Source organism: Chelonia mydas, chromosome 1 (assembly GCF_015237465.2).
Source record: "Chelonia mydas isolate rCheMyd1 chromosome 1, rCheMyd1.pri.v2, whole genome shotgun sequence".
Classification (NCBI taxonomy): Eukaryota; Metazoa; Chordata; order Testudines; family Cheloniidae; genus Chelonia; species Chelonia mydas.
The window spans coordinates 45239533-45266261 of record NC_057849.1 but is presented as its reverse complement, the minus strand read 5'-3'; the positions used below and the strand labels follow the sequence as shown (position 1 = coordinate 45266261).

The window sequence follows — 26729 nt, the reverse complement described above, 5'->3', positions numbered from 1 at the left end:
TTTACAGGTGCGATTTATATACTCAATTGCATTACCTTACCTGACCTTTATTTGCAACAGAGAGCGGAAAGGAGCCATAGGAGTCTGACAATGTATTATTCAATTCTCTGCGGGAGAACAAACATAAGAGTAAAGAACTTTTCCAAAACTCAGAGACCTCCACGTTGCTCGGTCTGAATTACCACCCGTATTCCCCAGGAATGCAGCAACCTGGGTAACACGAGGCAAGTGCTTAATTTGTAATACAGCAAAGCCAGGAGTGAGTTTAAGACGGTCCCTGTCTACACCTATGGACATTACAGAAGCAAACATCCCACACATTTAACTTAAAGCTAATCATAACCTCGGAAGACTAGGACTTTGTCTGTCTGGCTGTCTTTTAAGCACCATGCACACCTATGGTGTTGTGTAAACAACATATAGAATACGAAAACATCATAACTGATTCTTAATCCAGATTAATTCATTTTAAAATTAGATTGTATTAGGACAGACGCCGGTTTACTTCTTAAGAGAACAAATACTATATGGTGCAAATAAATACAAATGGTGCTATATTTTCACCCCAATATCAGTTAAAGAAACACAGGATACACAATACGGCCAGATGACTCAAAATATCCATCAGTTATTTGCTCAGTCCGATTTCGCTCACCTGCCATATCGTACCGTCGATTTTAAAACCAGAACCTCCCCCTTGATTTTAACCGGGACCTTAAAATCTGATGACCCATGTGCCTGGTAGCGCGGTGACAAGTACCGGTAAGTTTTTTGCCTGGGTGTTTGGGCACAGCGTGCTGAGCTGTAGAAATATAAGGTGCAGACGTGCCTTTGGCAAAGGCTGTACGAGGCAGACTTTTCTAACGCGTGTCATCCGGGGAGGCAGCCTGAAAGCCAGAGAAAGGGATGGTTAAAAACGGTCAAAGCCAACGACTGGAGAGCAGCGGGGACACCGAACCGAATCGAGGGGACAAATCGTGTCATCACTTCTAAAGTGTAAACACTGGGGAATTCTGCTTAATACCCCGATGGCTCGACATGGGCCAGAGTTATTGTCTGCATAAAACTTTACCGAAGCGATCAGTTTATTGCGCTTTCCGCGCGAAGACCCCCAACTCTGCTCCCGCACTTGGGAACGTGCCAGTCCTTGTTTCCTTCCAAACTAACGTGGAGTAATTATCTGTGGCATCGGGGTTCGTTTGTTCTAACTGCCGGATAAATGTTGCTGGTAAAGTTATGCAGTGGAATGAGACCAGTGTTTAAAGAACACCCATATAATGAGAAGATCAGGCTAGATGCGTCTACGAAATGCGCAATCCTTTCTCAGATGGCATTGGGTGGTACTATAGGAATTCCTGGATCCCGAGATTTCTCGCATTCGGGAGACCCATGGATAGATCTCCTTTGATGGATGTGCAGGGAGAGTACGCAGAATTCGGCACAGTTCTATCTCAACGAGGATAAAACCAGACTGAATGGAGAAATGATTTGGAGAACTAAACAAGGGGCCAGGCATGGTATTTTCCTCTTTCAAATTATTAATCGGGGAAAATATAATTTGAAACATGTTGCTTATTTGTTAATAATAAATGTAACTCCGATGTTCGCTATTGGGATGACCGACAAAGCTTCAGTTTCAAGTTTTCCGGGCGGTAAGTACAGTACAGGACAATGGATAGATGCGGGATGAGCGCATGGATAGCGGGGGGACAAAGCTTTTCAGAAAATGTCAATCTCTAATTAGTTTGGCTTGCAGACTTAAGCGCTATTCCCCAAGGATCAGAATGACCGGCATCTTTTGCTTTTAAAAATTGCTAGAAGGAATGAAAGCCTATGTGTCTGGTTACGTAGCATCAAAGAAGCATCACATGCGCTAAATTCCAGCAGGAAAACCTCTGGCTGGATTAAGAAGAGATGCACATGTTATAAAAATATGCTTATATACGTTATAATAATTATATATCTCTAGGGTGAGGCAATCATGCAGGCAAATATACCACATTCGACATATATACTGTCAGTGTTCCTCTGTATACCCAACTTTATATATATGTGTGTGTGTGTGTGTGTGTGTGTGTGTGTATACACACACACACACACACACAAACACATTTTGGAGATCTGTAGGACACGGATTACATCTTCTCTTTTTTAACAAAAAGGCGTCACGTAATGTCTTTATGCAAAAATTTTATTCTTATTTTTTACATAAATAAATAAATAAATATCTCCCGGTAGTACAGAAACCATACAATTACATAGCTATGGGTCTGAAGAAACGCCATCAAGCAAATTTTACAGAAAAAAGAAACTCCTCTCCCTCATCTTCCCCCCCCCCCCCAAAAAAAAGGCGTCAAACCACATTTCACACATTTCATTACCTGCTTCTAGAGATCACCGCAGTGACCCGGTGCGCGTCCCCATTTTTGCTTTTGGAGAGGGACGAAATGCCGGGAGATACTAAAGCTGAATGATTCCCGACCATTGATACAAATTACAGAACTAGTTCTCCCCTCCCCGCCCCCTCTGAGAAAGAGATATCTCTGGAGGATCGCTGTTTACCAGACACAGTTAATCACAGTTCACAACACAGAGGTGGGGGAGCGGAGCGCTTTGCCTGACGACAAAACCAAAACCCCTCACCACAAGTAAAATAGCAACAGTTGGCGACATTTAGGCTCACGCGGGCTGTTTATTTACAACGGAATCATCGACACAGCGGCACTCACAGGATTTCTAAAAAGGCCAGAAAGTCCTCTGTAAATTACATGAAATATACAAAACGATATAAAATCCTTCCACAGCGTTTTGGCATAGGACAGGGCAAGATCCCCTTCTGCTCTCGGGTTAGTCTCTGGGGGCTGAGGGGCTACGGGGTGACTGTGAGATCTCTATCGTCTTTCCCTGAGGACGATGGAGACATGGGCAAGTCCTCGTCGTCCTCCGAGCACTTTGTGGTGGCCAGAGAGGAGCATTTGCAGCTGTGGGCAGAGCCCCCTCCTCGGTGGGAGCTGCTTTTGCCTTCTTTCTTGTGCTTGACCCGGCGGTTCTGGAACCAGATCTTCACCTGCTTCTCGGAGAGGTTCAGGTAGGTGGCTATCTCGATGCGCCGGAGCCGGGAGAGGTACATGTTGGAGGCGAACTCCCTCTCCAGTTCCAGGAGCTGCGTGCTGGTGAAGGCGGTGCGCATCCGCTTGCTGCTGGGCAGCTGGCTGGAGGTGCTGTCTGGAGAGGAAAGCGGACGGTCAGACTCCGTGGCGCTAAACCTGCTGCACCCAGAGCTGCCCTCGGGGCCCAGCTGGCGCCCTTGAAAACCTCCCCACATCCAGATCACCGAGCCACGCACCGAGCAGTTGGCCGGGCGCCTCTATGAATGCCACAGGACGCACACTATTGCATACGCTACCTGGCATTGCCTGGGCGGTGGGTGGCATGTCCCGCCAACTCACCCCCATGCCAGAGATATTACACGGCATGGCATGAATGGTGCACGGCGTGCGCTGCCGTGCCAAGCGTCCCCTTACGCATTACATACGAGGTATCAGTGCCCGGGCGGGGCATGGCATACCCTGCAGTGTCACCCTCTCTCCCCAGGCCACAGTTGCCATTGCACCGATGGCATACCCTGCACTGCCGGGGGCAGGGCCAGCTCTCCTCCTTAGGGCCAGCCGGCCTTTGGCACTGGTGACATTGCCCCCATCCTGCCCTGGCCCGCACCGCGCACGGGGAGTCTGGATCGGGTCCGTGTGCCCCACCTCTTAGCTCCCGCCCTGCCTCGCGGCCTGGCACTTACCGACGGAGATGCAGTGGAACTGCCTGGGGTCGGGCAGGGGGTAGGCGGTCTGGTAAATGGCCGGCGCGTGGCTGACGCTGACCGCGGAGGAGGCCGAGTGTTGCCGGGCCAGGGGCGCGTGGCAGTACTGCGAGCCGAACGGGGGGAAGGAGGCCTTGAGCAGCGGCAGGGCCGGGGGCGGCGGGTGCAGCTGCGAGGCGGTGACGCACAGCGGGCACACGCACAGCAGCCCGGCCTTGCGCGAGTGGCAGGCGCCGGGGGGCAGCCCGTGCAGCGGGTGCGAGGGGTGCACGGCGTAGGGGAAGAGGGGCGGCGGCGGGCTGCTCTCGCCCTTCTTCTCGCTCGCCTCCCGCAGCACCAGCGAGTCCACCAGGAAGGAGCGCGGCATCTCCCCGCGCTGGCGGCCCGGCGCTGCTGGAGCCGCCGGAGGTGCCTCGGGGTGCTGGCCAGCCCCAGTGGTGCTGAAAGGCGCCGGGCTCGCCGCTTAAATAGGGCCTCTGCCATGTGATGGCTACGCCAGGAGCGGCCGGGGCTCTCAATAGGCTTTTTGTGCCTCTTCTCTTGGCATTCACGCTGCACGCTTCCTCATTATTTCCCTTGTTAACTAAATGAACTGCATAATGTACTCCATTCTTGTCAGCCCCACCCACGCCGTAGCTGGCGGCCTCACCCCTCCTCTCCCTTTGGCGGGGTTATTTGCTCATTCGCCAGCGATTTAATATTCTTCTCCGGCTCTTTATCGCGCCCCTGCGCTTTCGGCCGCCGGCAGCCCGCTCCCCGTGTTGGGTTTGCCTCCCGCAGCAACTCTTCCAACTCTCTGCAACTCCCCAGAGCAGCCCGTTAGCCGCCGGCCGCCTTCCCACCTGGGCAAGGGCTTTGCTCGGCGCTCTCCGCCGCAGCGCTACTCCCTGCAAGGCGACTCCCGAGGGGCCCCCGAGGACCCCCTGCAAGGCGACCTGCAAACGCACCCGGGACTTTCCCCTCTTCCTTTCGTCGGGAAGTTCTTCCCCGTCCTCCGCTGCTATTTCCACACCTCGCCCGCTATCTCAAGCCCTTTGCTTTGTGCATGGGCAGAAGCTTAATCCTTCGGTTTACCCAATACTGGGTGGTGTTACTTGTGTCAACCCGCTTCACGTGGCAAAGGGCTGGTGCAAACCTTGTGCATAGGACGTGCATCGAGCTCAGCTCTCTGTCTGTCCGGCGCATCTACCCGAGGAGAGTTCGCCGTATCTTCTTAACCTGTTGCAATGCAAAATGAAAAAGCAGCCCCGCTGTTTCTTGATGCATATCAGCACATAGATGCATATCAGCACACACATCGCTAGCTATACAATATACACAAAGTGCACACACGCTTTCTGCACACTATATATCGATAGTATGTCTCGGTGGGTAGGTAGGTGGATGTTACAATTCTATTTAATTACAGTAAACACATGAATGTACGTCTCTATTCAAGAGAGAGTAGGGCTGCTGGCTTCATTTTAAACCACTTGAATTGTAATAGGCTGCAATGCGGTTTACTCCTGTTTTTCTGCCTATACAATAGTTAAACAACTTTAAATGCCGTGCACTGATGAAACAGGCTTTGAAATATTTCAGCTTCAGAGCACTTTTAACAATTAGCTTTCCCCTCCCATATAATGAAAATTAGCAGAAATAAAAGAGGCGGTATCTTTATTGGTTAATGAAAAGGATCTTTAAAGCATACAACCTGATCTATATCTAATGGCTATGCGCGCTCACACACACACACCCACACACCCACACACACACCATTCAGCCATTCAGTCCCCGATCTAGGCTTTGAATTGTGTCTGTGTATAAGAGAGGGAGGCGGTTTTGTTGGTGTTGTTTAATATTGGTTCGTTGGTGTTGTTTCATTTGTAGTAAGGAACACACGTCAGTAAGAAAAAAAGCATGCAGACGAATACATTTTTTCTTCAGCCCCTGATCACTTAATAGATCTCGGGGCTGTAAACCCCATGACAAATGTGAAGAAATCGTGTTGATAGAACACACCGTAACCTGCCCCTCTAAAAACACCCAACGATTGTATTTATTTTTTACAGGCAGGAAAGAATAAGATGAAATGCCTGGGAAACAGTGTAACCCTGTATTTCTGGCTTCTGCTCCTTACTCCCAATCCTCACCGAAGTCTGGGGCAGGTTTGCCCGAGACAAGATGGACGGTCTGAGCCTAGAAATGTATCTGGGGTTTTTTCCCCCCATTATAAATATACAGGATACAAAAGAATGATAGTAAAAACCCCAGCCCGAGCTCACGGGAGAGTCCCGGATTCTTAGTGTATCTTTCCCGCGGCAGCTTTCATTTTTTTAAAAAAATGAGCTAATATTTTTTCATGCAGATGTTTATCGTGAATTTGAGCCTGGGAAGAGGTAAAGCTTCGTGCTGGGAAATGGCCAGCCACCGAGGGGGGGTGGGGTGGGTGGATTTCTAGCCCCAGACTAAGAGATTCCTGCTGTCCGAGGGCTGAACCCCAAGGCCCCAGCCGCAGGGAGACAAAGGGTTAACAGACCCTGCATGCACACCAAGCCCAAAGCTACTGGGAAAGAATATCCAAAAAATAACCAGTTTTTTTTTTCCAGCCGCTGGACCTTATTGAATGTCATTGAAGAAAGTTTTGAATGCCAGATAAAGAGAGGCGAATTAAAGTGTGTGACAGCAGAGGATAAGCAAACACAAAGAGAACTCTGTCACACTTTGGGCAAAATCCGTGGGCTTTTTACCAAGCCTCTTCGCTATGATTGAATTAAGTAATAGGAAAACATTTTCTTTCACTTTAGAGCCATTAGACAAAAACTTCAAAGCGAATAACACTTTTTAATGTGCAGCCCAACAATGGAATCTGTTTTGTGCTGAAATGTTGAAATGGTTTGTTGTGCCACTGTGGGCTGGAAGAACCCAGACTGCAGCAAAAGAGTATCCTTCAGCCCGATTTTATGAGAGCTTGAAACGACCACGGACCTTTAATCCTACTGCTTTACGCTCCTCTTTTCAGCGCCAAGCTTGCTTCCTCTGATTGTTTTCTGAAAGCGAGCCTGGGTATGCGATCTTCATCCAGTACCAGGAGGCAGATAAACACACTTCCGCAGAAGCGACACAGTCTATAGGTAACGCGCCGGAAAATAACCCAGCAAGAACGGCAGACGAGCAATTTACACCGTGGGCTGTTCCTGGTGTCTTCCGACACTTTCCTTCCCTGGGAGGATTCATTTGCAATGGGCTGGAAAATCCCAAGACATCTGCAGCTCCAGCTATTGCAATTCCTTTCACATTTCGATGTGCGATGGGAGTACTGATGTAAACCCTGTAAAAGTGTGGGGGGAGGGACCGGGGGCAGAAGAGATCACTGGTAGGGATTACAGTGCTAAGGTTTTGCCACTCCTGCCTGACAAAAATTTGCCCAACATCACCACCACCTGCCCTCTCCTCACTGTTGCCTGCTGGCGAAGGAAAGTTGTTCATAACAAGTTTAAACGTACCATTAGTGGGGGGGGGGGGGTGGAGATACCATCACTAACGGGGGGGAGTGGTTGAGGGGTCATACCATCATTAATTGAAAGGTGGGCATACCATCATGGGGGGCACACCATCAGTATCTGTGAGGAGAGGAGAACACACCATGACAATATCACTAACTGGAGGGAGAGAGGCATATCATCACTGGGGTGGGGCATACCATCATTATGTAGGGGGGGTGAGAGGGCATACCATCACTATTGGTGCGGGGGGGAAGGTTGCATGTCATCACTAATTGGAGGGAGGGGACCTACCACCACGGGGGAGCATACCATCACTATCTGGGGGAAGAGGAGGGCATGACATCACTAACTGAGGGGTGGGCAGGCCATCACTCTGTGGAGGGGATGGGCACACCATCAGTAATTGGGGGAGGGAGAGAGGTGGGTATACCATCACTATCTGGGGGAGGGGCACACATTCACTATTTGGCGGGAAAGGAGGGTTTGCTGTCACCCTCTGTGGAGTGGGCGTACCAGCACTAAGTAGGGTGAGAGGATGGGGCAACATCAGTATTTGAGGTAGTGTGGGCGTACCATCGCTATTTGCAGGGAGGAGATACCATTGCTAACTGGGGGAGAGGATGGGGTGCTACCTCTACGTGGATGTGGATATAACTTCATTCCCCCTCCCCCACAGTTTGAGCACCATGTCTGTTAAAGATGCACTAAAATTGAAATCACGAACCACTAGTTCATCATGAATGGTTCACTATGAGACTGATTGACCAAAGAATACACATTACTATGGTGATCTAATGCATACAGTATTATATCTGGGCCAAACAGTTCTTGTAGTTCCTTGGAAGTCAATGGAATTACTCATGGAGGAAGGTAAAGGTAACTGATGGAGGAACTGGGCCTTAAGGCCAACAATTTCAGATCATGCTGCCTAAAATCAGATCAGGCTCCTAAATCCACACAATCTAATTCCATGTACATTGAAGTAGCCTGATCATTAGCAGGACTGAGTGCCAGCAGCTCCTGTGGGAGGAATGGAAGCTGTGGAAACTTAGCACAATTTACAGCCAGGGGAAATGGGCACAGTGGAGGAGTCCCTGAAAATAATGAGTGTGGTTGAAAAAAGATGAGGCTGGATGTGAGAAAGAAGAGCAGGCAAAAGAGGTCAGGCTGCTTCCATCTATTTTTTAGATGACCATAAGAAAACCTAGCCCTTCAGTCTCAGAATTTGTTTCACTGCCAGCCAATTCCTTGCCTGCCAATTTTCACTTCCTCCTTTTCAAAACACCTGCCCAGTTTGAACAAGATTCATTTTAAGAAAATAGTCAGTCTGAGGAAAATAGAAAGGAGCATAAACTCTGGCAAGCCAAGAATAAAAGTATAATTAGGCAGGCCAAAAAAGAGAGAAGAATTTTGAAGAACAACTAGCAAAAGAAACAAAAACTAACAGATTTTTTTTTTAAGTATACCACAGTCAGGAAGCTTGCCATACAATCAGTGGGGCCACAGACAATCGTGGTGCTAAAAGAGCACCCAAGGACGATAAGGCCATTGTGGCGACACTAAAGGAATTCCTTGCATTGGTTTTCACTCCAGAGGCTGTGATGGAGATACCCACACCTGAGCCTTTCTTTTTAGGTGACAGAACCGAGTAACTGTCTCAGACTCAGGTGTCAACAGAGGAGGTTTTGGAACAAATTGATAAATTAAACAGGAATAAGTCACCAGGACCAGATGGTATTCACCCAAGAGTTCTGAAGGAACTCAAATATGAAATTTCAGAACGACTAACTGTGGTATATAACCTATTAAATCAGCCTCTGTACCAGATGACTGGAGGATAACTAAAGTGACACTGAATTTTTAAAAAGGCTCCAGAGGTGATCCTGGCAATTAAAGGCCAGTAAGCCTAACTTCAGTACCAGACAAATTGGTTGAAACTATGATAAAGAACAGACCTATCAGACACATAGATGAACGCAATATGTTGGGGAAGAGTCAACATGGCTTTTGTAAAATGAAATCATAACTCACAAATCTGTTAGAGTTCTTTGAGGGGAGTCAACTTACATGTGAACAAGGATGATCCAGCTGATATATTATACCTGGACTGTCAGAAAGCCTTTGACAAGGTCTCACATGAAAGGCTTTTAAGCAAATAAGCAGTCATGAGATAGGAGGAAAGGTCCTCTCATGGATCAGGAACTGGTTAAAAGATAGGAAACAAAGGATAGGAATAAAAGGCCAGTTTTCACAGTGGAGAGAGGTAAATAGTAGGATCCCCCTGGGTCTGTACTGGCACCTGTGCTGTTCAACATATTCATAAATGATCTGGATAAAGGGGTAAACAGTGAGGTGGCAAAATTTGCAGATGATACAAAATTATTTAGCATATTTAAGTCCAAAGCTGAATGTAAAGTATTACAAAGGGATCTCACAAAACTGGATGACTAGGCAACACTGATAAATTCAATGCTAATAAGTGCAAAGAAATGCACATTGGAAAATATAATACCAATTATACTTACTAAATAGTGGGATCTAAATTAACTGTTACCACTCAGGAAAGAGATCTTGGAGCCATTGTGGATAGTTCTCGGAAAACATCTGCTCAATGTGCAGTGGCAGTGAAAAAAACTAATAGAATTTTAGGAACTATTAGGAAAGGAATAGATAAAACAGAAAATAGCATAATGGCACCATATAAATCCATGGTACATCCACACCTTGAATACTGCAAGCAGTTCTTGTCACCCCCATCTCAAAAAAGAATATTGGTATTGGAAAAGGTTAAGAGAAGGGCAATAAAAATGATTTGGGGGTATGAAACAGCTTCCAGATGAGGAGAGATTAAAAAGACTAGGACTATTCAGTTTAGAAAAGAGATGACTAAGGGGGGATGCAATAGAGGTCTGTAAAATCATGACTGGTGTGGAGAAAGTGAATAGGGAAGTTTTATTTACCCTTCACAGAACACAACAATCAGGGGCCACCCAATGAAATTAATAGGCAGCAGATTTAAAACAAACATAAGGAAGTACTTCTTCACACAATGTACAATCAACCCATGGAATCCATTGCTAATGGATTTTGTGAATGCCAAAAGTACAACTGGGTTAAAAAAAATTAGAGAAGTTCATGGAGGATAAGTCTACCAATGGCTATTAGCCAAAATAGTCATGGACACAACCCCATGCTCTTGGTGTCCCTAAACCTCTGACTGCCAAAAACTGGGACTGGATGACAGGGGATGGATCACTCAATAATTTCCCTGTTCTGTTCATTCTCTCTCAAGCACCTGGAACTGGCCACTGTTGGAAGACAGGATACAAGGCTAGACCCGGTATGACCGTTCTTATGTATTTTGGCCTTTTCAAAGTTCTGAGTGTGCTGTCTTGAGAATAGCCAAAAGGAAGATTGTCTATCTATTTCCTATTCACCTAGGCTCTGCAGCAGCAAATGGTGCCATAACATGAAAATACTGTAGATCATAGACTGTTTCTCAATTAATATAGTGTGGCGTATCTTTTTCTGCAGCCTTAGATACATTTGTAGCATCCTGTAGTGCAGGCAAACCTTATTAATGCAGTAATATGAAAAAACAATAAAACTTTCTGACACAACACACCACAGATTAAGCATACCATAAATGTTCAGGAATATCATGCCCACCTAAGATTGTACATTCCCTAGTTTTGCAGTTAGCCTTGTGACACCCCTCCCTCCGACCCCCAACACACACAAATTGTGGCTAGGGCAGCCTCTGCTGTTCATCTTTGTAGTGCTAAATTAACTTCCTGGTTCAGTGCTTGACCCTCTGAATGGCACCTAAGGAAATGGGATCTATGCACAGGTAAATGAGTCTCATTGTTACCTATCTTCTTCTCTAAATTGCTCCAGGGCCAAGGTGCGCTGACAAATGAAAAGCAAATGTATAGTATATGGCATTTCATAGAACTATGTAAACAAATATGAGAGAGATTAAAAAGTCTGAGTCAGAAAAGATATGCAGGGTCTAACTCTTTGCCTGGGAGATGACTATCTGGCCTCTTCAAGCACATGGACTCCCTTCTGTAAGTGCATAAATAAGGAGTTCCCCAGTGCAGAAAGTCCGGGAGGGAGACTTTCAAAAGTATCTGACAAAGCTGCTCAAGAGCAGCACAAACTACTATTCCCTGTGCTCTCAGCAGAGGAACTTGCCAAAAAAGTCAGAGGTGGCAGAGGAATATTTCACCCCATGGGTACCATATTCTCTTTCAGTCCTATGGCTGGTGCAAAATGCACAAGCCCTGTGGGGGAGACTGCACCTGTACGAGGCACAAGGCCCCAGATCCTCAAAGGTATTTAGGCACTTAACTACCTTTGAGGATCAGGGCCAGTTTCCTCAGTGCTCTTCCTGTGGCGGTCTAGGTCTTCAACAGCCTCTGCTCACAGCTAGTGACTGAATGTTGCAGTCTAACGCTATGTAACTTGCTTCTTTCTTTGGTCTTGGCTAGCCAATCTTAGAAAAGCATTTGTGGCATATTAATGTGAAAGAACTCTGCTGGATGTTTATTAATGTTGTGCAAAACAAAGATCACCCAAGGTGTGATTCTTCTAGCTTTCCAGTATGCACCATGAAGAGGCACACCGCTAATTACTTCCTTTTTCATTCTTGTTTCATTTGATTACATTATGCTCTCTATTTTGAAAAATTTAAAAATAATTTTGTGTGTGGTGAAATATTTGGATTCTATTTTTGTATTGTAAAGTATGTGTATATATATTTCAATTGTAAGGCATGTACACACACAGGTGTTATAATATAATGAGGTTTTGGTGATAATCATTTTCTGGAAGGTGAGGTCACCTTTCCTTGAGTTCTTCAAAAGATATGTGCTGTGGCACTGCACTGTTTGCGTAGTTAGGGTACAATTAAAAACAATGCCCCTTATTCTTTCACTTCGTTTTTCACTGCAACCAATGGAACTGCACCTGACTTACCCCAGTGTGTGTACGTGCATACATGCACAAGGGGGCAGTGTTAAGGCGGAAGTGAATAGAGCTGTGACAAATTACACCGGCTGAGGATTTGCCTCTTTGAATTCAGAACCATGCAAACTTTGCATTCTCTTCACATAGACTTTCAAATGTGATTTTTTTAAGTTGTTGGAATAAAGAAAGACATGCCCTGATGTGGAAAAAGCTAGCTAGATACCACCAGAACCCCATACTCCATGTATTTCATGGGGTCCATCTGCTTTGAACATTAGGAATGGTACAGTCTTACAAGACCTGAAGCCAGTGCCTCATTCATTGCACAGTTAACAGGAGTTAAAACAATGGTTATTTCATTCAGTCTTGTGCCAGTGACAATTTTAAAGGTCAGTATTTCATAGACACTGGGCTGGAACCAACTCCCATTGAATTCAGTGGCAAGTGGATCATGTCCTATTTGGGCTAGAAACATAAATTATATCTCACTGGGATTCCTGGGATTCAATGTGTGGCATTTGCATTTAGGCCTAGCATTTTGTGAGACATTGAACCTTGTAATCACAACATACTCTCACTTAGAAAAGCTATTTTAGATAGCATTTAGACTTTCTTTAACAATGTTCTACTTTCTTGTTATGCCTGAGACCTGCAATCTGGTAACTAAGGCCCAGATACTCAATGATATTTAGGTGCCTAACTCCCAATAATTTCAACATTTGAGGATCTGGGCTTGAATCAAGCTGGCATTGCAGGTGGAGGGACATGAAATAGATTTGCCCTAATTTGTGGCATAAACAAAAGACATGATGATGTGTGGTGGTATGAAAGTTTATTGAAAATTGTTTGAAATGTCGTTCAATACTTGTGAGAAGAGGAAAAATTCCAAACTTGTGCTAATACATAACTTTATTCCTCACTAAATGAAATCCTCTGTGTATATTTCTCTGTGGATCTTTACAAAAAGGAAGAATGATCTTGTGGTTGAGGAGCTGGACCGGGACACAGGAGAACTGGGTTTGCTTCCTGGCTGCACCATAGAACTTAAGAACAGAGGGAATACTATACTGGGTCAGACCTGTGGTCTCTCTAGTCCGTTGTCCCATCTCCAACAGCCTTCCTGTGTGACCTTGGGCAAGTCACTTGGCCTCTTGGTTTACAGCCTGTAAAATGGGATACTAATAATTTCTTTCTCCCAACCTTTGTCTTGTTTATTTCGACTGTCAGCTCTTTAGGGCAAGGACTCTCTCTTACTATGCATTTGTACAGTGCCTAGGACAAGTGAGCCCTGATCTCTTTAGGGACCTCTAGGTGCTGTAATACAAACAACAAACAAATCATAAAATATTTTGAATCCTCATAAAACCCACAGGACTGAAAAGCAGTGGGAATACAACAGGACTACAGCTGGTAGGGGGCTGCAGAGAGCCCCTGTACTCTATGACCTCTTCCATTCTTGCTCCTATGCAGAGCTAGAGTAATTCCATTGCATTTTGGCAGTTCAGATGGCCATGGACTGGCAACACACAGAAGTTCAGATGGCAGTTCAGATGGCCATGGGTTGGCAACACACAGAAGCATTTTCAGCTATACAATAGTTCCATCGTTTTTAAAGTGAATTAGGATCCTGTGAGATGAAAAATGACGCATACAGTAAATGTAAATATTCATTTAATTTCACTCTGTTATTCCCTTTTGCTCTCTTTTCCCTCCAGTTTTCCTCCTTCACTCCCTCCTTTCTGTCCTCCCCCTCTTTACTTTCTTTTCTCCTCCTCTCCTTTTTTGTATGCGTTGTTCATTTTCTCCATCTTTCTCCTCTTTCTCTCTCCTTGTCTACTTTTCACCCAGAACATTTGCTGGGGGGAAGCAGAGAAATTCTTCTACTATTCTTTCACACACAAAAAGTGAGAAAAGAGGCCTGAGACTGGATGAATGACAACCCTCCCCACCATCCCCATCAAAAGATCAAACTCGGAGAGAGAGTAAGGCAGGAGAGATATCATCTTCCCCAAATTCTCCACACTGCCCAGACACTGAGCTGGGAAAAGAAAAAAGATAACATAAAAGGACAGTATCTCATCTACCTCAGATTAGCAGACAATATTGTCTGGATTGCAGACAGCATGAATTGAAATCATAAAGGAATCCCACCATGAAAACCAGGCTGAGTGAAAATTGACTTTAACACAGTCATAAACTATGCTGAGCAGAGAGACATAGGAAATACACACCATACTTTGTAGATATTAGGAGATCTAAAGTAGCAAAATTTCAGAGACCATCATACTATGGAAAATGATTTATAAACACTCACAGAGACATTCATCCAATGGTCAACTCACAAAGGTTTGACAATGGCCAAAAAAGTCCTTTGCTCCTCTTGAAAGATTTAAATGAAATGGTCATTTGCTCTGTTTTGATAAGTTTAAATGAAATGTTCAAGTATTCTCTTGCATTTAAAAAAAAAGCCGACAAGGAAATAGAGCTGGAAAGGGATTTAAAAACACTGATAGCAGGGTTGGAAAGTGTTGTTTCATTTGTTCGGCTCATCAGTATACATAATGGAAATATAACCGCTTCCAGGAGATTTGTTCAAAGTGAAGTATGATAGCAAATTGGCCATGTAGCTAGGAAAAAGGAAAGGCATTCTCCCAAAACAGAAGAACATAATTAAAATAGCATTGTCTGAAGGGGGGAAAAAACATTGACCAAATTCACTAGTGCGCTCTAGCTGTTTTGTCATGTAAAATAGCCATAAATTTGGCTTAACTGGCCTGCTAACCCTGAGTGGCACAAAGCAGCTGAAACATACTGGTGAACCTCTCCTACTGTAGGTTTCAGAGTAGCAGCCGTGTTAGTCTGTATCCGCAAAAAGAAAAGGAGGACTTGTGGCACCTTAGAGACTAACAAATTTATTTGAGCATAAGCTTTTGTGAGCTACAGTCATTGTAAAAACATGCCACTACCCAACAACTCCTGACCCCCAACACCCTCTATGTGAATGATGAGATGCGGGTGGCCCAGAGCCAGTTATGCTGGCTTTATGATTCCCGTATGTCAGGAGAATCCTTAGCTGTTCCTTTATGTCAGTTTACCAGTCATTTTGCACTACCTGAGCAGTGGAAAGTGACCAGGACAGGGGACAAGGATCTGGCTCTAAATCCTTCTGCTTGTCTTTTCATTTTGATTTTCTTTAATAAGCTAAGAGTTGAAGACTTGCCCCATAACAAGAAAGCTGTACTGGGGGTTTAGATGGGTACAATTCAATTTAGATGGGTACAGCATAGCCCCATCTAATCCCTCCTATCACAAAGCTCTCTGGCCTGGTCTACACTACACAGTTAGGGAGATGTAAGACAGCTGACAAAATAATTCCAGCTCCACGAGAAGGCTTATGTCGGTGTTGTTAGGGCGATGCAGTGTCTGTGTAGACACTGGGTTACTTACATTGGCTCTTAGCTGTCTTGTCAATTTCAGGGCTCCATGCTGGAGCTGGGAAATTGACAAAAAAGCTGGGCAGCTAAAGCCCAGGTGTCCCTGGCTCCCCCCCTGAGCTGGGCTGCACCCACCCAGCTCCCCACTCAGGGAACCAAGAAGCCCAGGTGGCTGCCCCCTTCTCCCAGCTGTGAGTGGGGACCTGAGAGCCCAGGGGGAATCTGGACTCCTGGCGGGGAGCTGCGGGGAGCTGAGAGCCCTGGCTCTTAGCTCCCCATACTGTCCCTCTTCAGTCAGTGGAAGCCCTCCTGGTGAGGATAGTGTGGACATCCGCCACCACAGTAATTACTGTAAGGGCACGTGTAGTGTAGAAAGGCCCTCTGTCTCTCTCTCTCTCATTCTTTTATCGTATTCATGCCTTTCTTTCTGATTCTGTTATTGACTTTATATCAAGAAAGAAGACTTTCTGTCCTTCCAAAGGGATAGTGTTCTTGGGTCTAGCAGCCTTTAAATTAGGTCTTTGTTTCTGAAATTGATAGAGACAATGAATGTCCAATCAGTCTGATTCTCTTTGATGTACTTCTAGTTGGGATCCTGGAGCATCTCTCAGTAAAGAGGATGTCTTGCTCTGTGCCTAAATCAAGAAGCTTAGGGAATAGTGCTGAGAACAAAGACATTCAGCTCTGGGTTATCCCAACCTACAGAGAAGCCATGTGTCTGGAGATTTTGAGTTCTGTCCTGATTCTACAGTTCTCTGCTTGTCTCTCCAATACAGCAATATTTCAGATAGCAGCAACTGAAAACTCCTTGGTTTTATCAATAGCCTCATTGGTCTATAGTTGTTTTTCCACTTATATGATTCTCCCACTTCCACTGGTTTGTCCAAGTTCTTTGCCTGAGCTAACCAGCTTTATATCACCATCTGTTTCATGTCAACATTTATTCCCACATGGTTTAGAGAACTAGTTTGGGTCTGGTGAGGTACAGCTTCAGCTGGCAAAAATAATGACTGATGCCATCCACAGAGGCAGAAAAATCCAATAGTTTTTCCTTCCTGTTGTCAATGTCCAGAGTTTTTTGCTATTATTTTTAGGCTTTGTACCTCTGATTGCTGTGCTATTGCAGCAAGAAGTCACTGTTATAAATTTGGGTTAACAGAGTTTCCATGAGGCACAACTGCTGAGTATCTCACAAGGTTCAACCCACATTATTTATTATTAACTAACTATTGTGACAGGGTCGGGCCAGATGGCTACAGAAGAGTAATAGAAGGCAGATATATTAGCCCCAGGTTAAGTAGGTCCCTTTTCCCTGGGTAAGGTAACAGGGAAGGTTCCAGAACAATCAGGAACCTTCTGGAGACAATTAAGACAGACAGGCTGATTAGAACACCTGCAGCCAATCAAGAAGCTGCTAGAATCAATTAAGGCAGGCTAATCAGGGCACCTGGGTTTAAAAAGGAGCTCACTTCAGTTTGTGGTGCGCGTGTAAGGAGCTGGGAGCAAGAGGCGCTAGGAGCTGAGAGTGAGAACGTATACTGTTGGAGGACTGAGGAGTACAAGCGTTATCAGACACCAAGAGGAAGGTCCTATGGTGAGGATAAAGAAGGTTTTGGGAGGAGGCCATGGGGAAGTAGCCCAGGGAGTTGTAGCTGTCGCACAGCTGTTCCAGGAGGCACTCTAGACAGCTGCAATCCACAGGGCCCTGGGCTGGAACCCGGAGTAGAGGGTGGGCCTGGGTTCCCCCCAAACTTCCCAACTCCTGATCAGACACAGGAGGATTCAACCTGGATTGTGGGTTCAGAAAAACGGCCAAGCTGAGGGCTGTCATGAAGCTCCAAGGTGAGCAAATCCACCAATAAGCGCAAGACCCACCAAGGTAGAGGAGGAACTTTGTCACACTGTATAGAATGAAAGAGAAAGAGAGGGTACAATCAAAAGTTTTGTGCTAGGCATCTCACAGAAATTAGCAAAGACACAAGGTCCAATTCTCATTTACATTAAGGGCCACTTTATACCACTCTAGTCATGGAAAGGAGTCTCAAAGTGGATGCAAATCAAATTGACTCCCACTGTAAAGTTCCTTGGTACTGATTCAATGGTGTGAAGTGGCACAGGGTGTGACACAGGATATGTCTACAGTTATGCCGCTATAGTGCTGTAGTGTGGATGCTTCCTACATCAGTAGCAATGTTTTTTACCATCAGTATAGTTAATCCACCTCTCTGAGAGGCGGTAATATTCTTCTACCTAACTGTATGTACAGTGGGGGTTAGGTTGACCTAATTACGTTGCACAGAGTGTGAACATTTTCATGGCCCTGAGCAATGTAGTTAGTTTGACCTAAGTTTTAGGTGTAGACCAGGTCTAAGAATCAGGCCCACAGCTCCTGCTCCAGAGAGCTCACATTCTAAACTCCAGAGCTGGTTGGCCTTTTGGGAAGTTTTATTCTTTTTAAAAGAAAATATTGAACTTCAGTTTTAAAAGAAAGGGAACATTTTTGACAAGCTTTCCCCTTCCCTCCATTATCCAAGCAGCATAAGTGCCACAACACATGCACTTCCTAGATGGCTGGAAAGGAGAAGAAAAGGACAAGGGTTGCATTAACATAACATGGTTGCATGCACATCTTGGCAGTTCCATTACATTAGGGCAGTGGTTATTTTTAAATTAATGTGACTCTTTGTACTGGTAGGTGACCCAGCAGAAGTGAGGTCACCTCTATGCTATACAATTAAGTAGACCTAACTTTTGTCGGTACACAGCCGCCGCAGTAATGACATCGCTTGTGCATGTCCACACTTTGCTCCTTGTGTCGGCGGTGTGCGTCCTCACCAGGACGCTTGTATTGATTGTACTATCAGTGTGGGGCATTGTGGGATGGCTCCTGAAAGCCAGTAACTGTCGATATTAGCAACGCGGTATCTATACTGACCCTTTGTCAACCTAATTAGATCAACCTTGACTCTATGCTGCTCGTGGAGGTGGAGTTATTAAGCTGGTGTAGCAGGGCAGTTACATCAGCAGGAGCCAAATTAAGTGTAGACGCTTCCGTAGTTAGGTTGACGTATACTGCCCTGCGTCAACCTAACTGTAGTGTAGACCAGGCCTGTGTTTCTAGGAGGATTTGAACGAGAAGTGGGAGGTAGTTTGGTGTATACATTTAGCACCTGATTCAAATCCCACTAAAGCTAGTGGAAGATGCCCACTGAATTTAGTGAGCTTTGGATCAGGCCTTTGGGGAACAGAATGGAAAATGCCATGGGAATTTACATCTTTGGGGCTAGTTCTGGCATTTAGCCACTGACCAGGTAGGTGCAATGTGGAACCATCCTACCCCATGGAGAGGGACTGTGCCTCAAGAAGGCACAGTGTGCCCTGAGCAGCAAAACACACACGGGGACTGCTGGCTCCTCCTGGCACAGTAGTGTGGATTGAAATAAACTGATAAGATGTGCTCAGTTAAAGTCTGGAGTGTATTTCTCTGCATCCCCAAGCTTGTTGGCTATAGATTGTCTGGGAGAGGAGTGTGCTTTTCTGGAAGTCCCCTGTACTTTCCCAAGCCACCTCTGTAGGGATCAGAAGTCCAGGAGCCAAGCCACGGGTCAGACTCGTTTGTTTCTCCCCAGCAAGTTTGCAAAGAACAAGCAGTGCACATAGCATTTCCCTGGCCCTTTGCTCAGTTGGGGGGTTCAGACCTCTCATTGCCCCTCGGCCTTTTCTGCTGACCTTTTCTTTACTGCTTCTTTTTCTCACACAGAGAATGTTTGTGTGTGGTTGTGAAAGAGGGTCTCCTGTTTGTGCTGTTACCGCAGTGCACCACATTACTGAAACACACTGAGAATGGACTAAACGAGAGTATTGTTCAAGAATATCCATCAAGGCCTCTTAGGGTTGGTGGATTTGAATGCCTGCAGCCTGGCTTTCAACTTTACATGAAGGTTGTGATGATCAGGCTCTCTAAAGTTTATCATTTCCTTATGGTTTGTGGAGATGAGATTGGCAACATTTGGCACAGATGTAAAAATCTCTGCTACATTCATATCATAAAATGAAGTTTATTAAATGTGAAAGGTTTATTTTAGGAAGGAGATTTCTTAAGGAAATTAATGCATGGTGTGTGTGTAGGGGTCGGTGGGAGGTGTTAGAGAGAGAGAGAGAGAGAAGGGGTGGGGAAAGGAGCATGTGTGCATGCTGAGATTGCCACCTGTCTCAGGTTTTCCCAGAATCATTCCTTTTTTGTAACAGCTGTCCTGGGAAATCTGTAAAGGTGTGTAGTACACACTGCCAACTGTGCAGTGTTATGAGCTCAGGATCATCCCGGATGTCCTGGGTTTTTTGTACTTCAGAGATGACAACCTTAGTGTGTGCAAACTCAGCATGATCCCAAATTTACCCAAACCTTGGCTCTCCTCTGATTCTATACCATGTAAATGAGGTACCAAGAATACATGCCAAAGAGGAGGTTATATGTAACTATTAACCAAACATAAATAATACATGCTGCATAGGTAGTTTGAACTTTGATGTGGCTGGTGAATATTATTAATATATATTCAATTCCATGCAAACAAATATGTTAAGCCAAGGTTGCAAGGTTAAACATTCAAAAACCAGGAAATGCAAAAGATAAGACAGAATACGGAGTCATAATTCTGCCCCGTTGAGCCGTTTCAGACTGCGGAATGTAACAGTCTTTAGATACATAATCAATTATTAGTTGTCAGATAATGCAGTATAATAGTGTAGTATTTTTCTACATTATTTAAGACCTCACTCATTCTACCAACTCCTAATCATGCAAGTCATCAAGAAGTTGATGTTAATGGGATGACTCAGGTGAGTAAGAGTTAGTAGGATCTGACTCTTAGACATACAGAGGATGTGTTGACACTGCAAAAACCCCCATGGCAATGATTCTCAGAGCCCGGGTCAACTGACTTGGGCTCCTGGGTTTTGCACAATGGGCCTCGGAATTTTTCCATTCTTGTACACTGACTACTGACGTCATTGTCATAATAGTCTAGTAAATCTTTCTTGACTTAGACTTATGATAGATCCCTTTCTTGCTGAAGTTTGTACTTTAATAAACTTGCATGGAATAAACTGTCAGAACAGATGTATCCTACATTTCACAAGATAATTTGTGAAGGCAGTAATCAATAACTGTATCATCTCGCAAACAAAATAAACAGTGTCAGCCGTGTTTTTGAAACCATTTCTCATTTTTAAATTCAAATCTTACTTTTTCTGAGTACTGTGCCAATTAGATTGGGGCAGAGAAGAGGAGCTCAATATCCCCTCCCCCACTCCTCCCCCCCACACCAAACATTCTGATTCACCCCCAGCCATGCTCACGAGTCGGAGGGAAAGAGGAGATCTGTAGCTGCCATATGCTTCAGCTGAATCTGGGTACCAGACCAATGTTCCTTCTAATTTTTGACAGGCCGTGTGCGCAAAAAATTTCTTCTGTGCAAATTTTTGAAGCAGAGTTCAAATTTGTGTGCCATGAGGCAAATGTGCCCAAGTAAGTAAAATAGTTATACATTTAAAAAGTTTTAATTTGCAATTTGTGCCAATTTATATGGGTTTTCAGATAGAGACATAAGTAAAAAAGAAAAAAACAAGAGTTTGTGTTTTAAATTTTCCTAAAAAATATCAATAAATGATTATCAGCCAAGTATAAGATATGTAATTACAAATGCATTTTAATTTCCTTATTGGTCGAAATGTCAGACTGCTAAATTAACCTTACTATTTTTCCCTGCAATTTTTTTCACTTGTCCATTCAATATAAACTCTGTCCAGATCTATCAGTCCTCCATCCAGCTGGTAACTCTTGATACACATCAGCTTGTCCAAATGATCTACTTGTAAACGATTCCGTAGTCTGTTTTTTAGAGTGTCCATTAAGCTAAAGCCACGCTCACAGTCTGCACTTGATGCTAGGAATGTTCCTCCAATATCCATCAACTTTGCAAGATCCTGAAACTGTTCGTTCTGGTGAACAAATGTCACCTATCCGGGAAACGTAAAACCAATTGGCTTTTGGGTCTTTCGGCTACTGCAAACTTGAAGTCATTGTACTGACTGACTATAACAATCTCTTCAGCAAGAAAGTCTTTGTATTTTGAACATAGGGATTTGACCTGATAAATTCCAAAATTGAAGTCACACTAAACTATTGCTGCACAATCCAAAGCGGACCACTCCTGGACTTCATCCTCTGGAAACCTGTCTGCCAAATGTGCACACAAGATGTTTATGCAAGTTATTATGGAACTGGTATCAATTTCATTATTTTCTTGAGAGCTCATATCTAAGAGAGCCTTAACTTTGTCACTCCATAAGACTGAATCTCCAAGGTACTGTCTTCTGATCTTGTTCAGTTTACCTCGGGCAAGGTGAAATGCTTCAAGAGGTGTAAGGCCCTGTTTCTGAAGCAGCATGGATACAGAAGCCAGCTCCGACAAAACATCATTCAAAACTTCTAATGTTATTCAGTATTCCATGGTATTCAGCTTCTTGTGGCAGTATTTAGAAACTGGATCAGTATCTTTGTCTTGCTCAAAATATTCCAGAAGAGGATTATAATTGCGAATAATTGCTCGAAGTGCAAAGTGCCTAGATAACCAGCGCACTTCACTGTGTGGCCTGAAAGCCATTGATTCACATTCAGAAGCATCCACTATTTCCTGAAATTTGCATTTTCTCCTGGATGACTGACAGAACACCGTGTAGACAGTTCTCATTAAGGTTTTGATGTCTCTTATCAGCTTGACCTCTTTCCATGCATCAGAAATCCCCAAGTCTTCCCAGTGTGCAACGCAATGTTGCTGGACTAAGTGTGGAATATCACGTTTCAGCTGAGCCGCCACACCATTAAGTTTGCCCAACATCATGGAGGCACCATCAGATGTGAACATCACCATTTTCATTAGATCAGGTTGGTGTTTTTTATAAAACTCTTTGACTGCAGACACTATTGACACAGCATCACATTCTTGCAATCATAATAGTCCACCAAACGAAGTTTTATAGTCTGCAGAATTTTTGGATCTATATTTAAAGTAGAGTATCAAGTATCTGTTAATGGATATATCAGTGCTTTCATCAACGGCTAGAGTATGAAACATTGCCTATGCTATTTCATGCATAAGGTTATTTTGGACAATGCAGTTGAAAATTTCAAGAAATTCAAAAGCATAATTTTTACTTCCCCAACTCGCTGGTATGCACACATACTTTTCCATATGGTCATTAATATCCTGAACAGAAAGCATTGAGCTGTTCATTTTAATAGCCAACAACACACGGTCAGTAAGTACCTTGATTTCTTCTGGGTTTGAGCACTTGCGTTCAAGATTAATTTGCCTCCTCTGCTTTTCAGCTGGACTTTCAAGAATCATGCTAAGCAATCTGCTCCGTAAGGAAGGGTTTTTGTTTCTAAGTCTTGTTACACCATCTATATGAGACTTACTTGACAGATGACGCTTTAAGAAATCCAACTTCCATATATCGTTCCACATTCTTCCTGTTGAAAATTCTTCCAAAGCTCTGGCATCTCGACAATATACACAACCACTCCATTGTCCTCATCATATGTGAATATTTCATTAAGTTTAACAAGCATTACACTACTTTACTTTGGTGTAACCATCTCTATAGTCTCATCCAGCCATCCAGATTTAAATGAAGTCGCTGTTCTTTTATACTTTAGACCTCTAGACAGTGACATTTGGTGATTGATTTTTTACCAGATTGGTTTATTTAAAATTAATACTTTTATTATATGGCTACTATTTCAATGCGCTTTACAGCGTGACTCGACAAAAGGGCAAACGGGAGATCATTCAGATCAGGATACCGGAAGTTTGTGCATAGCTCCTATCACGTCCATGCACCTGCGGCAAACAAACGCAGGAAAATGGTAAGACATCATGAGTAAATGTATGAAGTCCAATGCCTTTGAAAGATTTCAATCATGAAAACAACACTTACCTTTGTTCATTTCTGGGAAATCTTTGCAGTTCCTTAGCAACTACTGCCAGGCATTTTGACTTATTCGCATGTACTTGAGTTTGTACACAGCCAAATGAACAGACTACAAGGAGATGTTTGGGTCCTGACCACCCCAATGTGATCAACGTTCCACGTTCGAAATGCTGGCGGGGAGGGGTATGATTCATTGCCCTCCTTTCCCTTCCCCCACCCCCTTGCCACCTAGTAGAATCTGGCTGTGTTGATAGATGGCAGGCGAACAATGTCAAAAGTTGCCCATAAATAGGGTTACCAGATCTCAAGAGGACACATTGGGTGAATGTGGGGGGGGGGGGGGGGGAGGAGGAAGAGAGCCACACAGCTCCCCTGCCCTGCACCCCCCGAACCCACTATGCCCAGAGCCTCCCACAACCCCCCCACATTTCCACTGCAAATGCACAGTGCTGTGCACACCACCACCCCTGCCCAGCACTCCCCCGCCCACAGCCCCACCACAGCTGCGCAGCATCCCCCACCAAACCCCCCACTCACTAGTTTCCCAATAAACACAGCTTTCTCCTCCCTCCCAGTGCCCTTCCCCACAGCCCCACCACCACAATTAAACAATGCCCCCACAGATCCCCACTGCTCAGTGCCCTGACACACACAGATCTTCCCCACTGCCCAGCACCCCCCAACAGGACCCCACTGCCTAGCACCCCAAAATGCACAAACCTCCCCCACTACCCAGCACCCTCCACACCCTCACAGCCCAGCACCCCACACACACCTCCCAGACACTCACCATCACATCCTGCCCACTTCCCTGGCCGCACTCACTAGCCCTGCTGAAAGGTCTCTGGCTCCTAGGGTCAGAGTGGCGAGGAGGGGAGTCTCCAGACTCTCCACGTGCTGCGCCCACCACAAGCACGAGCTCTGTGGCTCCCATTGGCTGGGAAAAGTGCCAATAGGAGCTGCTGGAGCCGCGGAGTGGGGCTTGCAGGCACTGGCAGCGCGCAGAGACCCTAAGAGCCAGCAGGTCCCTCTGGCTCCTTGGGTCGGGTTGGGTTGGGTCGGGGGGGGGGGGAGGTGCGGAGGGCTCTCGGCCAGCTGCCAGCACCTGCAAACCCTGCCCCTGCAGCTCTGATTGGGCAGGAGGGAGCCGGTGCAGCACACTGAGACCCCCTCCACCTCTGTGCCTAGGGGCCGCCCGCACTGCAGGCTCCTGCCGGCGGGCGGGCCGCTGGGAGCTCCCCAGGAAGTGCTGCCACGCCAGCCCCAGGACTTTGGCGGTGATGGTGAGCAGTCCCCGATATCAGGACAAAGGGCATCCCGACCGATGTGCGGTCGGAACATGGGACAAAGGTGTGCACGGTGTTTCGCCATGTGTGCAGGGTTTAGGATCTGTGTGCGTGTGCACATGCACACAGCTTAGAGGGAACAGTGTACCAGACCACCTCTGACTGTACCCTTGCACCAAAAGCCTCAACTACCTCTTTCCAAGCTTGTAAAACCTGCCAGCCTTCTCTGACAATTTCCCACAGTTCCACTTTTTCAATAGAAAATTCGGCCGCACATTGAAAAGGTATTCCTGGGAAGCATTCCAAAATTGAGACTCACCCTAAATTTGGTATCAAAATGAATAACACAAAGAATATTATATGAGCTGTGTTATCCTTTTTCGTATTTAATGAAGTACAAATCTCTGCTGTTCGATTTACTTGACTGGCACAGAAACTTCAGTGTGCCACCGAGTTCAGCCTTGCAATGCCACAGAAATCAGGGCTCGTGCACCACAGAGTACACAGAGCCCTGCCTTCAGAGATGACAAACACACAGTCAAGAAGTAATATCACAGGCCATATGATGTGCACCCCTTATATGCAACTCACACAAACTGTGGAAAGGCAGCAAAGACTATCATTAAAATGAGGAAGGCCAAGACATACATACCTCTGCATGCTGCAACTGGCTGACACCATTTGCCTGAAATACCCCATTCTGGCCATTCACTGAGGTGGGTCACTCACTATCCCACCTGGATCTCAGGGATGTGGAAGCAGCTCTCTGGCAGAAAAGTAAGGGCTGAAAAGTCAAGAGAGGAACACTTGGAGCACCCAAGCTTGAGGAGAAAGTTTGAGCTGATCTTTATGCTATCAGATGGCTGGTTCATTCATTAATAAAGGCAGATGCTAGGAAGGTGATTCTCTAGCTTCTCCACTGCATGGATTGTGTTTGCAGAGCAGCTTTGCTCACAAATGTAGAGTCACACATGTAGATAAAAGCAGGACACATAGGAAGCCAAGAGAGATCACATGAGTGATGAAGTTATTTACAGGTGCTCAAAAAGGAAACTAACAAATAAAGGCAGCTACAGTTGTCACCCTTTATACACTCGATTTCTTCTCACTCTCTCTCTCTCTCTTTTTTTTTTTTTTTTTTTTGCTCTCTACCAGTGAGTCTCAAAATGAAAATTATTTGAAAAAAAACAAAACAAAATGCATATCACCAGCAACAGCATAAATGGATAGTTGGTTTCAAGAATGCCATGGATAACTACATAACTTTATCACAGTGTATTACATACAATATTCTAGGGGTAATGGCGTAGGCACTTTACACTTTGCCTTAAAGTCAATGGAGTTACACTCATGTAAAGTTTGTGTGAGAGATAAATGAGGTCCAAGATATAAATTACACCATCATGCACATCACTGCACTGTTGTAATTTAGACTTTGATTTACAACTATCAATCTGCAGAGCAAAATAGAAACACTACAAAGAAACAATGTTTTGATTTTTCTAGGGCCTTTCATCTGAGGATCTCAAAGCACTGGTTTCCTCTACCAGTCACTCAGTTTGCAACTTGTAACAGTCCACATAACATATTTAGCTAAGGCAGTTGCAACAGAAATGTGTAATGTCACAACATTTTGAGAAGCAACATTGTTTCCTTGCTATATCTTTATGTCTCTATTCACCTGCTGTCTCGTCTTGTACTCCGATTGTAAATTCCTTGGGGGCAGAGACCATCTTTTTGTTCT

At 45.0% G+C, this 26729-nt stretch overlaps 1 protein-coding gene across 1 annotated transcript; it reads right to left on the bottom strand.

Annotated features, from left to right (window-relative positions):
* Positions 1 to 2228: 2228 nt before the first annotated feature.
* On the bottom strand, positions 2229 to 4230 carry GSX1 (GS homeobox 1). The gene is made up of 2 exons (XM_007057894.3): positions 3794 to 4230; positions 2229 to 3225 (listed from the first exon to the last, which is right to left on the bottom strand). Exons 1-2 carry the CDS (start codon positions 4179 to 4181, stop codon positions 2870 to 2872), a joined length of 744 nt encoding a protein of 247 aa, XP_007057956.2. The 5' UTR covers positions 4182 to 4230; the 3' UTR covers positions 2229 to 2869.
* Positions 4231 to 26729: the final 22499 nt, after the last annotated feature.

What these genes read in the sequence shown, in the direction of transcription:
- GSX1 (XM_007057894.3), bottom strand. Translation starts at nt 4,181, where the DNA reads ATGCCGCGCTCCTTCCTGGTGGACTCGCTGGTGCTGCGGGAGGCGAGC. An exon ending in GTTCCACTGCATCTCCGTCG is followed by an intron (nt 3,226 to 3,793) that starts GTAAGTGCCAGG and finishes TTTCCTCTCCAG; the next exon opens with ACAGCACCTCCAGCCAGCTG.